This window comes from Onychomys torridus, chromosome 9, assembly GCF_903995425.1.
Source record: "Onychomys torridus chromosome 9, mOncTor1.1, whole genome shotgun sequence".
Taxonomy (NCBI): Eukaryota; Metazoa; Chordata; class Mammalia; order Rodentia; family Cricetidae; genus Onychomys; species Onychomys torridus.
Genome location: NC_050451.1, coordinates 15,543,327 through 15,561,234, shown reverse-complemented (window position 1 = coordinate 15,561,234; position 17,908 = coordinate 15,543,327). Strand labels below are relative to the sequence as shown.

General features: G+C 38.2%; 1 protein-coding gene across 4 annotated transcripts in view; it reads left to right on the top strand.

Moving 5' to 3' along the window:
- Znf385d (zinc finger protein 385D) overlaps positions 1–17,473 on the top strand; it is a 924,801-nt gene extending 907,328 nt beyond the window's left edge. For all 4 annotated transcript variants that reach the window (XM_036199939.1, XM_036199941.1, XM_036199940.1 and 1 more), the window contains 3 exons: positions 13,488–13,666; positions 14,891–14,992; positions 15,958–17,473. In XM_036199939.1, the coding sequence (XP_036055832.1) occupies positions 13,488–13,666; positions 14,891–14,992; positions 15,958–16,191 (515 nt within the window). In that variant the 3' untranslated portion in view covers positions 16,192–17,473. The remainder of the gene's footprint in view (positions 1–13,487; positions 13,667–14,890; positions 14,993–15,957) is intronic.
- Positions 17,474–17,908: the final 435 nt, after the last annotated feature.

Below are 17,908 nucleotides of genomic sequence, written 5' to 3'. Positions count from 1 at the left end.
CAACATACCCTTAGACCCAAATTTTGAAGTCAAGATGCCTTTAAGATCTATATGTTTGTTTGACTTAGCAGCCCCTACAATCAAATGTCTCTTTTCAGTAAAAAATAATAATAACAATAATCCCAAAGACAACACAATAGTATACAGTATCCAGATTTTCAGTGTACTTTCCATCTTTATGTGGCTTTGTTTTACTCTATTTCTTTTTTAAGGACTTTCTCTACCCTCTCAAACCTATGTATATTTTTAAACATCTTGTAACCTGTTTAGATTTTTTTCCCATATGAATCTGTCTTTATTGTGTATCTTTAAACCTTTTCTGATCAGGAAATCTGCCATGCTGCTTAGCTCTTGGTGTCTGGCAGCCAGCTCTATCTCACAGGCAGCTCTTGGGAGATGTGTATCTGAGCTGCCACTTGCATGAGACTTTGAGACCAGAGGGCCTCCTTTAATTCAAAAAACAACTGTTGGTCTTAAAATACTTTACTTTGATGTGAATTTTGGTTTATTGATAGAGGTTTAAGGTCAAGGTTATTATAACTATCTGTATATTTCTGCTCTTGTTTGGGGTATTATGTTTATGTAGCTCATTTGAAATTGTAATGTATAATTAAGAAATACAGATTAATAATTAGTCATCTATAATAGTCAAATTTATAGTCATATTTGGTAGTGTTTCTAGATATACAAAGATATATTTCAGATAGATAGGCAATCTTCAAGATAGGATGAAGTGTGGCTTTGGTGGCTGCCTCCACCAATAGCTAGGATTGAAAGTGTGGCTTTTTGTCGTTGGCTCCACCCCACTCAGCTTTCCATTATGGTGCAGATACCTAAACATCACACTTACTTCCCCAATTCTAGGAAGCAGTATTGAGCAACATGGAGCTGTGTTCTCAAGCCTGCAGCTGTGCTCTCAAGCCCACAGACAGCAACAGGGGCTGGGAGAAGCCTCTCTGTACTGTGACTTGTGGCAGAAACTTTGGAAATCTTCTATGCTGCTTAGCTCATGGTGTCTGGCAGCCAGCTCCATCTCACAAGCAGCTCTTGGGAGATGTGCTTCTGAGCTGCCACTGGCATAAGACTTTGAGACCAGAGAGTCCAGTGGAGCTCTATTTCTGTGCCTTAAGAACCTTTTTTAAGCTTTATTAGGTCTATGTGGATCAATGCCTGATGGTGAGTGCCAATTGTAGCCACATAAATCTTTCCCTCCTGCCAGTACCTGAATAACCAGTCAGAGGCTTTATATTAATTACAAACTGTTTAATCTATGGCCCAGGCTTACTACTAACTAGCCTACTCATCTTAAATTAACCCATTTCTATTAATCTATATTTTACCACATGGCTGTTACTGGTTTGCTGGCATGTTGCTCCTTGGGTGGTGGGCTGGCGTCTCTTTAACTCTTCCCTTCTCCCTGTCTCTCTGCTTGGATTTCCTGCCTGGCTCTTATCCCGTGTTGCCAAAAGACAAATCAGCTTCTTTATTAACCAATAGTAGCAACACATATTCACAGCATACAGAAAGACCATCGCACAGCACTATATAGTCTCTTTTTCTTGTTCATGCAAGCAGTATCAAGCATGGGTTCCATCTTGTGGCATGTGAAGAAACAAGTCAAATTAGACATTGGTTGGCTACTCCCACAATCTTTGCTCTAGCATATCTTGCATGCAGGACAGATTATAGGTTAAAGGTTTTATTGTTGGCAATGGGGCCCTGGTGTTGGATTTCAGAGAGCAATCTATTGTCTTGGCAATATGTGCCATTATTAGAAGACCTTATTAAGATTGCTGTCATACATTTTAGAGAGTTTCCACTATACTAAGTTTCCATGTCACCCCTCAAATGGTCCTTGATTCCATATGTCTCTTCTCACATTCCCTCCTTCAACTCTATCTTTCCTCACCCCCCAACCTGATCTTCCTATTCCTGTCCTCAACCACCAAGTGCACCCCTAAAATCTATTTGATTTCCCCATTCCTGGGAGATCCATGTGTGTCGCAGTTCCTTCCTCCATATGTAAACTCCCTAGGTTTAGGGTTGTAGGTTAGTTATCAGAATAAAATAAATATTATAATCAAACTTTAATTTGGGCAGGAAATATAGCCCAGTAAGATGCTGTCGCTTTAGTCCTCAGCACTGAAAATAGAAGTCTTCATTTCATATGTCACCATCTCCCCTTGGATTTCAAAGAAAGAATGACAGAATTCAGACCTGAACTGACTCTAATTCTGCTTTCTTGGCTTTATAATCATTGTGCTGCCATTTCTTCTTTACTATCTAGTGTGTAATTTCCAAAAGGATGTAGTGGTGGAGGGTCATAAGCCATACCCCCACTATGCACACCTTTTAGAACTGTTAGGAGGTTAGTGATGAAACAAAATCCTGTAACTGGATTCGTGTGTCTGAAGCCCAAGCTTAAGCCTACTGTAGGATAAGCAGTGGCCACAATCTCCTTCTCCCATAGTAACTGCATCTATTGTTTCAAATATAGGGAGCAGGATTGTATATAGTCCTTCATTGATGTTTTTAGAGCTGATGGTTTATAGTGCTAGATGAATAAAGGTTGTTAAGTTCAGTTAGTCCATTTAATGATGTGGTGTTTTGTTTTGATATTTTTCTGAAATATTTTTTAATGCACTTAGAGAAAGTCCTGTTCACCTTGAGTCTCTCTGCTGTCCCTCTGTCTTGCTGAAAAACATAAGAAATCTTCTCATGTTACATTTGGAACTAGGTGTAAGTTTGAAGAACAGCTCTTTTCAGAAGCAGCTAAGCTGCAGTGGGAAGAGGATGTTTGTTCTTTATCTAAATGATAATTGTCTATTTTTCCTATGAGAAGAGATTATATATAAAGTCAAAATAGTGTCCACAACACTGAGTATTAACTCTGTGTCTATGGGCTGCCAGAGAAAAGCTAATGAACTTTCAGAATGGTTTCTGCTATATTTCTAATAATTAGAAATGTATTCCTAATCCAAACAAATGAACAAGCAAATTTGGGTAATAAGTATTTTTTATCAAATACTGTCCAAATACAGCCTAATAGAATGAGCTAGAAGTAATTTAATATTTATTGTCAAATACACAGATAGATGAGAACATGGGTTGGAAAATTGTCTTCTCTGATTTATGTCTCTTACATCTCAGTCTTTAATGGCTTTATTTGACAATATGATATCTTTTAAGAGTCAGATATTGTGGGATCAGTGTTTGCACAAGCACAGTTACTGGCACATATCTAGGGATTGCTGAAGCTATTTAAATTGCTTCTCTTCATATATTTTGCAAAGTTGTCACCTTTTAACATTGTACTTAATTCATATTCCATTCCATTGAAAACAGGATTGGAGCAAGCATTCCTGCTTTGCCATATTTAGAAGCACTCTGGAGCTCATTAGTAAGCCCACAGGCCATGAGGACACAGTTCTTCCAAGTGAGCAGAAAGTCCCTTTAAACTTACATGAGACAAACACAGAATTTATATAAGTCTTTTAAAAAGAAAGTCCTCTTGAATATCTTAGTTCTACTAATTTTGATTTTTGTTTTCCTCTACATACTTGAAAAGAGAAACCTTTGAAATGGTTTGTCATCCAAGCTGATGACTAATTTGAGCAGATTTGTTACATAATTACATGAAGCATCAACTCTGGTTTTTCTAACCCCATGTAGAGTTTGTTCTAGCCTTCTCTGAGTTTTAATGCACACAAAATATTGCTATCAGAAGGCAGATTTTACAAAGTTTTAAGACATTTGAAAAATTTAAAATTCCTGGAGATTTTTCCTTTTATGTTAACAAAAGTAAACTATGAGAAGAGAAAGAAAAGGTTGCCTAAAAGTTATTGGGCACATGGAATACTCATAGTAATCCTAAAATTGGGATATATTATAAATAAAACACATAAGTGAAGACTAGCATTGCTTTCCTTTTTTATTGCTTAGGACCCAAAGGCCTAAAGAAACTTAGCACACTTGACAGAGGACTATGGGGTCCTTGCATCAACAGTCTGAAAGCAGAACTCTTCTGACATGGCAAAATTAATACTTCCAGCTTTATCCAAATTGGTGTTTAATACCTCAACTATTGCTCATTGGTTATCTACTGTGAGTTTGATACTGATAATGTAGCTATGAGCAAGATCTGGCCTCTGCTTTCAAGAAGCTCTGGGCTAGTGTAGGACAAAAATACGTGGAGACTTAATTCTCCTGAAAAACTCATTTAAGTTACTTAGGCATGGTCAGGGTTCACAGATTATTATTATTCAAACCCTTTGCTCTGCATCTTGAATTTGACAGTAAGTAGAGCGATATTTCAGTGGTCCACTGGTTAAGAGCACCTGCTCCTCTTACAAGGGACCTGGGTTCCATTCCAAACACCTACATAGGACTTCACTCTGGTTCCAAGGAATCTACTGCCTTCTTCTGGCCACTGGGAATACCAACATGTATAGTTCATATAAACCCATGTGCATAAGAATACACACACACACACACACACACACACACACACAGGTCATTAACTTAGAACATTTCTAAAAATTTACCCACAACACTGTGTTTTGTGTTGGGTATTGTACTTTTTGAGTTTCTGAATTTTGCTACAAAATATATGTAACTTATCAACAACTTCCTTGAACACATTAAAAAGACCCTAGGTGAAATGCTATATGCCCATAGTCATATTATTTAGAGGGCTAATGCAAGGAGAAGTATAAGTTCATTGCCAACCACAGCTACCTTACACAGTGAGACCGTGTCTGAAAAAAATAAATGGAAAATAAAAAATAAATTAAAAAAATCAAACTAAATTGTCCTAGTCAGTGTCCAATTCTTTGAAGAAACACTACAACTATGGCTACAGCAAACTTTATAAAAGAAAACATATAATTGGGAATTGCTTATAGTTTCAGAGATTTAATATATTGTCATCATGGCAGGAAGCATGGTGGCACACAGACATCATAGCTGAGAGTTCTATATCTGAATCCATAGGTAGCAGAGAGAGAAAGACACAGAGAGAGACAGAGACACAGAGAGAAGGAGGGGGAAGGACTAGTTCGGGCATTTGAAAGACCAAAGCTTACCCCTAGTGACATATTTTCTTCAAAACAGCCACTCAAGTAGTGCCACTCTCTGATGGCCAAGCATTCAAATATATGAGCCTATGGGGGTCATTCTTATTTGAACTACCACACCAGTTTATGTTGAAATTAATCAAAAGCACTACTTTTGCAAATACCTAAGCATCTCTCATTACATTATGGAAGTGTATTGCTCATTTGTCTATTGACTGTTGAGTAGAGTCAAAGAAGGAATATGAAAGCATGATGTCAGGTGTCAGGTCCTATTCATACAAGGTCTGTTCTTGGGTTAGTCACAGGGTTTTTCATGGGAAAATCTCTTGGTAATCCATGGTCAGAATCATAGGGTATTCTGAGTAAAAGAACCCTTTAGAGGTCTGTTGTTTATCTGCTTACTGGATTATAAGTATTCCCTCATTTCATGTTTTTCCTCTCCTCACAACTGACCACTGGGACCTTCAGCCTGCACAGAGATTCCTGAGGTTTCTTGGACCCTTGGCTCACTGTGCACTTTGTGTTATAACCCCGTCTCACCCTCAGCCCAGCCATTCTGTTGCCATAGCTGTCTTTCTTTTTCTGCTAGGGTTTTTTTTAATGTAAAGAAAAATGTCCCCTTGCCTCTGTTTAACACATTGTCTTTTACTTGTCTCAGCTCTTACCAAATTGGAGCTTATGTTTGTTCCTGGTGAAGCTGGGGAACTAACAGAAGGACTACCATTTTTAAAAAATTATTCTTCCCTCACATTGATTCCTGACTGTGGTTTCCATCTCTCCTCTCCTCACAGCTCCCCCCCCCCCCCCCCCCCCCCGCCAGTCCCCTCTCTTCTAGATCCAGTCTTCCTTCTTTCTCTTAGGAAAAGGGAAAGGCCTCCCAGGGATATCAACCAAACATAGCAAATCAAGTTATAATAAAACCAGGCAAATCTTCTCATGTTAAGGTTGGATGAGGCAGCCCAGTTGGTGGAAAAGTGCCCCCAAAGCAGGCAAAAGAGTCGGAGAAAACCATTGCTCCCACTGGTAGAGTCCTACAGGAACACCAAGCTACGTCACCATAACACATATGTACAGGGCATATGTCAGGTCCCTACAGGCTCCCTGATTGTTCATTGAGGCTCTTTGAGCTTCTATGAGCCCTGGTTAATTGATTCTGCAGACTGTTTTTTTTTTTTTTTTTTTTTTTTGAGCTGGGGATCGAACCCAGGGCCTTGCGCTTGCTAGGCAAGTGCTCTACCACTGAGCTAAATCCCCAACCCCTGTGGACTGTTTTTATGGTGGTGTCTTGATCCTTCTGGCTACTACAATCCTTCCTCACCCTATTGTGCAGGATTCCCCAAGCTCTACCTATTGGTTGGCTGTGGATCTCTGCATCTATTCCCATCAATTGTTGGGTGAAGCCTATTTGATGACAATTATGCTAGGTTCTGGTCTACAAGTATAGCAGAGTATCATTTCATGGACTGACTGTTTTTTATTCCAATCATGTTTGGTTTTGTCCTTGGTCTCTAGGTTATCCAGATCCTGGTTCCTGGCTTTGCAAGAAATATCAGGCATTGGTTCTCTTTTGTGGCATGGGTTTCAATTTGGACCACTTAATGGATGGCCACTCCCATAAGTTCTACATCACTTTTATCCCAGCACATTTTGCAGGCAGAAATAATAGTAGGTAGGAGGTTTTGTGGCTTGGTTGGTGTCTCAACCCTTCTAAAGGAAGTCTGTCCTGGTTTGGGAAGATGGCTGGTTCAGGCTCCATATCTCCCTCTATTAGGAGTCTTGCTAGGGTCACTTTCAGGGATTCCTGGGAGTTTCCATTGCACTAGGTTTCTACTTCACCTCTGAAATGTCCCCCATTCCAGTCATCTCTCTCAGTACTCTCTTCCTCCACACCCCTACCTAATCCATCCTGTTGCCATCCCTACCTGTCCCTAGTCTACCCACAAAAGTATTCTATTTATCCTTCCCACCAACATCCATGCATTCCCCACTCAGGCCTCCTTGTTACTTAGGCTCTCAGGGTCTGTGGATAGTAGCATGATTATCTTTTCCTTTGTAGCTAGTGGCCACTTATAAGTGAGTACATACCATGTTTGCCTTTTGGGTCTGGGTTACCTCACTCAGAATAATTTTTTCTAGTTCCATTACTTTGTCTTTAAATTTCATGATGTTATTTTTCAAACAACTCAGTAATGCCCCATTGTGTAAATGGTGGTGGTAGTCTGTGTGTGAGTGTGTGTGTGTGTGTGTGTGTGTGTGTGTATTTCTGTTCTTAGGTTATTGCTTATGTGAGATTATTTATTGTCTGTGTTTTTGTGGGTGTAGTTAATCTCCTTAGTTTGGAGTTTTCCTTCTAGTACCTTCTGTTAGACTAGGTTTGTAGATATTGTTTAAATGTGGTTTTATCTTGGAATATCTTGTTTCTCCATTGTAATGATTGAAAGTTTTTCTGGGTATAACAGTCTGAGCTGGCATCTGTGGTGTTTTAGAGTCTGCAAGACATCTGTCCAGACTCTTCTGGCTTTATAGTCTCCATTGAGAAGTCTGGTATAATTCTAATAGGTCTGTCTGCCTTTATATGTTACTTGGCCCTTTTCCTTTGCAGCTTTTAATATTCTTTCTTTTTTCTGCATGTTTAATGTTTTGATTATTATGTGGGGAAGGCACTTTCTTTACTCTTCTAATCCATTTGATTTTCTGTAAGCTTCTTTTACTTTTATAGGCATGTCATTCTTTAGGTTAGAGAAATTTTCTTCTATGATTTTGTTAAAAATATTTTCTGGGCCTTTGTCCTGGGAGTCTTCTTCTTCTATTCCTATTTTTTTTTTAGATTTGGTCCTTTCATAGTGTCCTGGATTTTCTGGATGTTTTGTGTAAAGAAGTTTTTGGATTTAACATTTTCTTTGACTGATTTATTTATTTTTCTGTTGTATCTTCAACAACTAAGATTCTCTCTTTCATCTCTTGTATCCTGTTGGTGATATTTGTGTCTGTAGTTCCTGTTCACTTCCCTAGACTTTCCCTTTCTAGAATTCCCCCAGTTTGTGTTTTCTTTATGAGTTCTATTTCCACTTTCAGATCTATTTCCATCAACTGTTTGTTTTTCTTGGCTATCTTTAATGGATTCATTCATTCCCTCCAATTGTTTATTTGTTTTTTCCTGGATTTCTTTAGGAAATTTGTGCTGTTCCTCTTTAAGGGCCTCTATCATCTTTGTAAAGTTGGTTTTAGGGTCATTTTCTTGTGCTCTAACTGTGTTGGAATCTTCAGTGCTTGCTGTATTAGGATGGGTGAGGTCTGGTGGTAATATATTGCCCAGGATATTATTGACTAACTTGTAACAATGGCATTTAGGTATCTGTGTTTGGGGCAATTATAGGTATAGGTGATGATTTCTGAGTTTGTCTTTGTTGGATTCATATTTTGTTCCTTGATTTCTGTTTCCTCTCTTGTCTTCTTGCCAGAATGTCTTAAAGCCTGTGCTTGAGTAGACAGTCTATGCCCAGGTTGGAGGCTGGACTTCTGATGACAGGAGTGGCCTCTGGTCCAGCAGAAGGGTTCTGCCCGAGTTGGGGGCTAGAGATCTTTCAGCCTTGGAGGTTTGGGCAGGATAGGTGGTGAGAAGAGGAGCTGTTGAGGTTAGGATGAGAAGGTGCTCGAGAATTGCTGTAGGTCCAAAAGTCTAGGAGTTGCCTGGGGATCTGGGTGCTGGCATGACCTCTCTTGGAGTAGGTGCCTTCTGCTAGAAGGTAGAAGTACTTCAATTTTTCATCCCTTATGGCATTGGTTGGCCCTCTGGCACCATGAATCTCATTCTAGATGCTTGATGTTTGTGAATATATTGTTTAATTTTTCCCAGAGACAAAATAAAAATGTAATTAACATGGAAAATGCATTCTATATGGGGGTCTGGGTGACCAAAGACTATTTTATAGTTAAAGGTCTTAAAGAAGAGTACTTGGGCTTGTGATGCTCAGCATTCATTCTGGGTATGCAGATTTAAGTACTTTTCTTCTTTAGTACACAGGAGAATGCACATAATGAACAATATAAACAAACACATTAAAATAGCACCTGGTACTTTGTTGTTAGTGTGGATCACTTTAAGCTAGTAAACTAATGCTTATCCACAGCCCAAGTGAGAAGGCAGATAGGTGACTATTGGCAGTTCCATGAAGCATTAAGATTGTAGTTACATAGTGCTAAACATAGGAGTGTAAATGGGCATTAAGGTATTAAATTTAAGGCATTGGAATTATTTATAAGTGGGAAAATTGCAGACTATACCAAGATAGATTGTAGCAAGATAGATTTTTTTCCCTTTGGGACTACCTTAGTAATACTTACAAAGTTTGGATCAAGACATTTAAAAATACTCAGATTCTTTCTTCTTACAATACCACTTATGAAAATCTTCATGGAAGAAACAATCGGATTTGTCATAAAAAATTAATTATTTAAGGAAAAAATAAGTAATTCTAATTCCTAGTATTAGATTAGTGGTTATCCATTGTGCTGTCAATAAAAACCATGGGAATTTGTAGCTGAAGAGCTTCTCTCCAGCCCCTGCCAAGCCCTGTTAGTCTGACAACCCACTTATAAAGTAAACACACAGATGCTTATATTATTTAAATAGCTTGGCCCTTAGCTCAGGCCTACCATTGTCTAGCTCTTACTCTTATATTTAGTATATTTTTATTAATCTATACTTTGCCATGTGGCTCGTGGCTTATAGGTACCTTACATCTTCCTTGTCTTGATGGCTGCTGGCAGTGTCTCCTTTTCCCTTCCTGTTTTCTCAATTCTCCTCTCTCTTAGTTCCACCTATATTTCCTGCCTGGCTACTGGCCAATCAGTGTTTTCTTTATACATAGTGATATCCACAACATGAATTTATAAAAGAATATATGATTCTATAAGAATTTTTAATGCACTATCACTTTAGATAAATTTTGCAAGCTTTTAAAATTTTACATATACATAATAGGATGGGAGATGGCTCATTAGGTAAAGAAAAGGTCTTGTCACACCAGCCTGGTAATCTGAGTTCAATCCCTATATAAAAGTGAGAGGAAAGAACATACTCCACAAAGTTGTCCTCTGACCACCACAGTGTTCCATGGCACATATGTGCACAAATCTTAAATAAATTCAAATAGAAAAAAAAAGACTGGCACATAGAAAACATTTTTCGCATTTTGATAAATTCTAGTTGGTAGAACTATGTATGGTTTCTCTTAAAAATATTTTCTGATTTTTTAACAAATTATTTACAATTGAAGTTTTTATTTATTAATTAGGTTTTAGTTTCCCCTCTCATTAACCTTTCCTCCATACTAACACCCAACTTGCAGAGCAGAAAAAGAACGGAAGTCATAGGTCTTGGGGAGAACTCCGCAGGAGGGTCCTTCCTTGGTATGTGGGAGGCTGTGTGTTCAATCTCTGGCACCACAGATGAAGGAGGAGTAAGAGAAAGAAGGAGGAGTTGGAAGAGGAAGAAGAGATGAAGGACTTGCAGGGAAAAGAAGAAGAGGAGGACATAGGGAGAGATGTCCTGAAGGTGATAGAGACAAGGATGACAAGCCCCTTCCCATTTTGGAACAGTATTTGCCTTGCCCAAGGTATATCAAGCTGAACAAGGAGCAAACAGGCACAGGGCTTCTGAAAGCCTTATGACTTATGAGTTTAAGCTGTGGTTCTCCTTTCAGAAGACATGGAGCTTTGAATGGAGACCATTGTCAGTGTCAGCTTGCAATGGTGGCAGTCTACCTGGCTTCCAAAGGCTCCTTTCCTCAGAAGGGGAGAAGTCAAAGGCAGAAGCAGGTTTGCAATACCCTGCTGAGCAGTCATGGAAGCAGGTCTCAGTTTTGCAAAATACTCACAGGATGATGAAAACAGAAATTGTATCACTTGCCAGAGACACACATTTCAGATGTCAGGATTCATGAAGCTCTGCTAAGTGGGAAAGGACATGGATTGTGGGCAACAACATAGGACATTCAAAAGACTCAAAGTAAAATCCATCTTTTCCAAAGGCTATTGCTGTGTAGAATGGTGTGCTGAAGAAAGACTTGTATAAGACTGTGCCCTAATGGTTTAGGAGTCCCTTGGTATTTGGACACATAGCTAGGAATTCGTTTTCTGTTACTAGGATTTCCAATTGTGTTTGCTTTGTGACCACATGCAGGTCACCTGACCTTTCAGCACCTATCTTGTCATCTCCAGAGAAGGGATAATAATAGCACTGAACTCTTAGGGTGGCAGTGAGCAGGAGAAATTTTAGCATAGCCTCTGAAATGCATTGAATAGTCAAGAAGGGTCATTTTAATAGCTGTGATGTTTTATATTATTAATGCACACTTTCTCTCTCAAATATATACATGCTTTAAAATTAAGAGTACACCTTTCCCCTGAAGTTTAGCTACATTTAAAGAAAATACAGCTATCTTCACAGCTTGTTCATACTTTGAAAATGTCATAAAGACTATACAGTAGCTATTTATAATAACTGACATTCTGTAACTGTGTGCATAAGGTCATGTTGCACAAAAATTTGTCCATATTGGAGGATAAATGGTAGCCAGAAAGTCAACCACTTCGTTGAGACCCCTGTTATACCATCTTTGCTACATTTTTAGATTTCTTGTGTTTGTGTGTGTGTGTGTGTGTGTGTGTGTGTGTGTGTGTGTCTGTGTTCTACAAATAGGTAGAAGTCACAAATGATTTGAAGCTAAGCTGACTAAGAGATGAAAATTAGAGTGAGACCTGGCCTACACCTTCCACCTTCCTTAGCCAAAATGGCCTTAGAAGTGCTTCCTATTTTGTCTGAAGTATCTGTAAAATTATCTGTTCAGATAGCCATCCACATATGTCTCGCTTGCTCCCTAGGTGCCAGGGTGATCACCCAGAACAAGCAATGAGGCAGCCTTGCCACCACTGTGAGCCCACGCTGTGGCCCAAGCCTCTGAGCATCCCCTCTTCCTGCAGGGTGCTAATTCTTTTCCTTAGTACAAGAGCATTTCAATAGCTGTGCTCTAAGAATAGTCATCATCAAGGTGGGCAGCCTATCTTGTAGGACTCTTATTTGGACCTGGTGAAGTAATGCTCTTTTTGAATGAGGAAAATGTGGCTATGAAGGACTTTTCTGGATTTATCTCTTGTTTAGCATGCTGTAATCTGTATCATACTCACAACTTATGTTTTCTTATGAATATTCAAGAGTTCTGTACATGTGACTCAGAAACATCTTATGAATATTTAAGAGTTCTGTAAATGTGACTCAGAATTACCTTTTCTCTATTTGTAGAACTGACCAACAATGTTTTAAATACAGGTAGAAAGGCTGTGCTACAAAAAGGAAATGTTAAAAATTAAAACGGCATAAAGAAAATTCCATAACAAAAGCACATCATCAAGGAGGCAAAATAAAGAAAATTTATTAGCTAGAAAAACATGGAATATTTAAGCAATTTTTGAGGGGAAATTGTGAATATAAACTATATATAACAATAGTGATCCCAGAAAACAAATATTAATGGTAGTTAAATAACGTTACATTAATTATGTGAGATGGCCCATATATAGATGTAGTAGTTTAATATTTAAAACAATTATTTCCAGCATGGCTGCCTACCCTTTAAATAACTTCTCCTCTCATTGGTCACTTGTTTACATTTGAAATTATAGTCCTTCGCTATCCTTACATATCTTTACTTGACAGGCTAAAAAGACTGCTCTGTGGTTAAAACTGCTTATTGCTCTTGCAGAGGACCCATATGTTTTCAGTGCCCATGTCATGGGACTCACAACTGCCTATAATAAGTCCAGCTCCAGAGGATCTAACATCCTCTTCTGGATTCTAAAATTTAAAAAAGGGCTGGAGAGATGAATCAGCTATTAAAGGCTAGGCTCACAACCAAAAATAAAATTAAAAAATTAAAGTCATAATTACTATCACTCTTCTTTTTTAAGCCTAAAATGCAGATGCAGGAAAGCTTGCTTGCATTCTGTCTAGAAGTAGGTATTCAGTGAGATCCACTGCTGAAAGGTCACCATGACTAATCTGATTACATTTGGCACACACTACCTCCAACTGTACCTTCAGCAAACAGGTCACTCCTCCTTAGCTATCATTTATGTCATTTTAGAATCAAGAGCAAATGGGACAAAATCACACCCATTGAATTTTGCCCCAGGCCTGACTTTACATACAAACAGTGCTTTTATGTGATATCAAGCATTTAAAAAAGTTAATAATTTAATATCATCATATAAAACAAATATTCCTTTTTACAATCTTCTGTGTCCTGGATGTATTTCACTACAGCCTCAAGTTCCATTTGAAGACTATCATTAATACAATATTTTTCTCTTCTTTCTGTTTTTGTTTTTGTTTTTTTCAAATATTCCTGATAGGTACTAAGCACAAAACAATGCTAGAAGCCCGCAATGGAAGTGGGACTATCAAAGCCTTTCCTCGGGCAGGGATGAAGGGTAAAGGACCTGTTAATAAGGGAAACACAGGCCTCCAAAACAAAACATTTCACTGTGAAATATGTGATGTACACGTCAACTCGGAAACACAACTCAAACAGGTACCATAAAACTGAAAATGAGAGGGGACATCCTGTGATCAGCCTGTGTATGTTCCTGTTCTTCTCATGTCTTTCTTTTCCATCCATCTACCTTCCCATCCCCCCACCCACTCATCCATAATTCATTCATCTGCCCATCCACCTACCCAGAAAACCATCCATGTAAGTACTCATCAATCTAGCTGTTCATCTAAGTAGCCACCCATTCACTTAGCCATCAATCCATTCATTCACGCACTCATCTGCCTATCATTCCAGTCATCTATCCACTCATTCATTCATCAGTCCATCCAACCACCTCTTCATCCACCCATCAGTATATCCATTCATCTACTGACACCCTCATTTATCTTTTATTTACTGTTTCTATTTTAACATATGTTTATTTTTGTTGTTGAGGGAATACTAAAATGCTGTGGTTAATAAATAAATCCTGTCGAAATTCTTGGCAACGAATTTGTCTGTTTCTTGTGTAGGCATTTTGGGAGGAGAAAGGGTATTACAACTTTTCTCTACTGAATTTTCCTATCAAAACTGTTAGTTTTCTTTAAAGACCAATATACAATGTTCTCATTTTACTTATTTGGATAGTTTTATGCTACAACTAATTTCATACTGTGCTGTTCCTTTGTTTCACATCTTTTCATTGTATGTATTTATTGTACAATATTGCTAATTCCTACAGCCACCTGCTGATGCAATGGCTAACAGTGGACACTCATTTGTGGTCCAAATAGCCTTCTAAAGAAAGTAGTGGTACATTTCCAGCTGAAGGTTCAGCCCTCATATTGGGTTGTGGATGGATGATATTTCTCACCTTAGTTTTTTTATTTTTAGAATTGAAAGGGTTGGCATTTGGCTGCACAAATATGAGGATAAACATTATGGAAATTCATTCCTGCCTGTCTGGGCATGTTTGTTTATTTGCACATAAAATTCCTGCAGACATCCTCTCCTCTGTAAATACTTTTTGGAGATAGGTGCTATGATAAGGCAAAAAGTAGAGGTAAAAAGAAAATTGTTCTATTTATTAAAAACATATTAAAATGAATAGTGTGGAAGGCTTCAGGATCCAAGGGCAGAAGTGTACAGTGCTCTTTTCCTTTTGTCTTTGGGAAACTTGCATGAATGAAATCAGCATTATTTCCTTCCAGGTAAAAACAATATGTGTGGAAGTGTTGTAAATGCGTTTTTTAAAGCTGTCATTTTGATTGCTTTCTATAGCACATTAGCAGTAGAAGGCACAAAGACAGAGCTGCTGGGAAGCCCCCTAAACCCAAATACAGCCCCTACAACAAACTGCAGAAGGCTGCAAATCCACTCGGGGTGAGTGACACTTTGGCTTCTTAAAAAAGAGTATGATGTCGTTTTCATCCCACAGTCTGCTTTACAGGTATTTGGGGTGGAGGCTGATGATTACTAAGTAAGATAGGTGTGTTATGCTGAAGAAAGTATTGACAGTTGAGTTTCAGGTCCAGCCTGCCCTCCACCAATGGAACCCTGAGTCATGTGACTTGTTCCAGTGCTTGCCAGCTTTCACCTCAGCTCATCTATTTAAGCTGAGATTTGTCCCTGAGCACTAGAAAAAAAATCAGGTTTTTGAGCTGAATGATCAAACACTTAGAATGTGGTCTTGATGGGCTACCTAGTGGAAAGGTTCAAAGCTACACAAAGAAACCCTGTCTCAAACCCCCCCCCCAAAAAAAATTCCTTAAATTGTTGTGTTAAAGTGGTTGTTAAATTTTGTCTGGACATAATTGTTATGTTATATCCTTCAAAGTTTGTTATTTTAAAAACACTAACTCAAGGGTATGGTTTAGATTTTGTATAATGATGAGTTAAAGGACATTTACGTGCCAGGAGAAATAGGTACTAGAAAATGCCCTCTCACAATATATCAATATGCTTTCTAGAATAGAAAGCATGGCAGTGTAAATAATGTCATTTTTAAAACAAGTATTTGCTGCATGATATTTGCTGAGTGTACAAAGATAGCACAGTATTCTTCCGAATTTTTCTTAAAGAAGGGGACCTCCTGCAGAGGTATAAATTTCAACTAAAATGCAAAAAAATGGAAAAATGGTTGACTTCATCTCGGGAAGATGCTTAAGCATGCTTGTGTGCTAATGGGCGTTATCTTCAACCTTTCCAAAGAGATCAGCTCTACACTTTGCATTTTAATTTAGCCATTCACCAGAACTTTCCTTTGTAGCTGGCCCATCATTTTGGATTTCAACTACAAACTCTAAAACTTTTGTTCTTGATTCTTTTAAAATTTCTTGTCTTTGCAGGTAAAATTAGTATTTTCAAAAGAACCTTCAAAGCCACTGGCTCCTAGAATTCTCCCAAACCCACTGGCAGCTGCAGCAGCTGCAGCTGCTGTGGCAGTGAATTCCCCCTTCAGTCTTCGAACTGCTCCAGCAGCCACCCTCTTCCAGACCTCTGCACTTCCTCCAGCCCTCCTGCGGCCAGCTCCTGGACCCATTCGGACCACCCACACTCCTGTGCTCTTTGCTCCTTACTGAATTCTGAACAGGAGATGTTGTACTGCAATAATTTTTAAGACAACAAAATGAAACTAAAATCAAACAAAAGAACTATGCAGTGTTTATTTATAGTTTAAAGTGTATCTGAAGAGCCAGGACTTTTGATAGTAAAATGAAAAGATTATTTAAAAAAAAAGCGTGGGGGTGGGACTTGGGGGAGGGGAGGGAAGCGTGGCATTTTCTCCAAATTAAAGCATCCTTCTTGAACACTGATTGTTTTAGAAGTTATCCCCAGCACTGAATCATAGTGGTATCTAGAACTTCCAAAGTCTTTGTGACTGTGCTTTTTTGGACACCTGTTTCCCCTGCATTGTCTTTCCTGCTTTCTAAAACAATTAATTATACATTGTCTAAGGGCATTAACTGGTTCCAATGTATATATAATAATTTACTCTGTAGATTATAATAATATATATATATATATATATACAAAAGAAAAAAAGCAACAAAAACAAAAGCAACACTGTGAATAGTAGTGCCCTTGCTGGTCCTCTGGCTATGACAGCAGTTACTGGGTATGTATCCAAACAAAAGTAGATACAGTAGATGTCTTGTCAAACAATAGTGCTGTGTCTCAATCTTTGCCATTAGGTTTTAAAGATTTGAACAGCTATTTCATACCTATAGTCAGTAAACAAACAAACACCAGATGGTATCTTGGAAGCCTACATGGTCAGTCCCCCTCTCCTGTATGCTTAAAGGTGGAGAGGCTCACTCAGAACAGGCATTGCTGGAGAAAGTGAAGTGTTTGGATTGGCAATGTGTCTGAAAACTGATCATCCCACATGTCATGGTGAAGTAGTAAGAAATCATTATAACTTTTTAAATTCTAAACATGAGGAGCCGTCAGAATCTCAAATGATGTAAAATGAGCACAGATCTACAAAAGCAGAGAAAATCAGTCATCCGCAATAAGTCTTCATGTCATTCCAGTAGAGCCATAGCAAAAGGTTTGGCTTTAAATAGGAATGTATGAAGACAGACATAAGCATGAGCTATGGCTGTGTTTATTGTTATCTTTTCCCTACTGACATGACATTAATCCCTAACATACTTTTAAATGCTAGTACTGTCAAGAAAAATTAATTACTTCATTGCACACCAATGATAGGACATCAAAAGAGTATATTAGCAAGGTCCCCTAGACCATCATTTCTCTAGTGGCATTGTGAGATAAGAACTGCCTTTGATATTTACCACAGAGCCGAAAGTAATTGATGTTTTATCTTTAAAAACGATTTATCAGGGGAATATATATATATATATATATATATATATATATATATATATATGTAAATGTATGTATGTATATTGTATATATGTTAGAAAGATTAAGAAAATAACTTATAAAAAGAAAATCTATATGAGATAATTCTATAACTACTCAGTGTTACATGTTATCATTACATTGGTAACAAATGGCATGAAATAGCTGTGCCTTTAATTTGTGATAAAGGCAGTATGCTTTTTCCCATAGAAAGCTAGCTTGCCCCTATGGAGATGATGGGGCTGGATGCAGACAGATTGTTGCATTGAAAAATGATGACCTTCGGCAAGAGAACAAGAAAAAAAACATGTACACATCAGCCTTCTGTGATTTAGGATTAAGATAAAAAATTATTTTTGAAGAGGTTTTATAAAGACTATTTAAAGCTATAGGGATGGACTGAGTGTGGCCTTCCCAGAACTTCTTTTA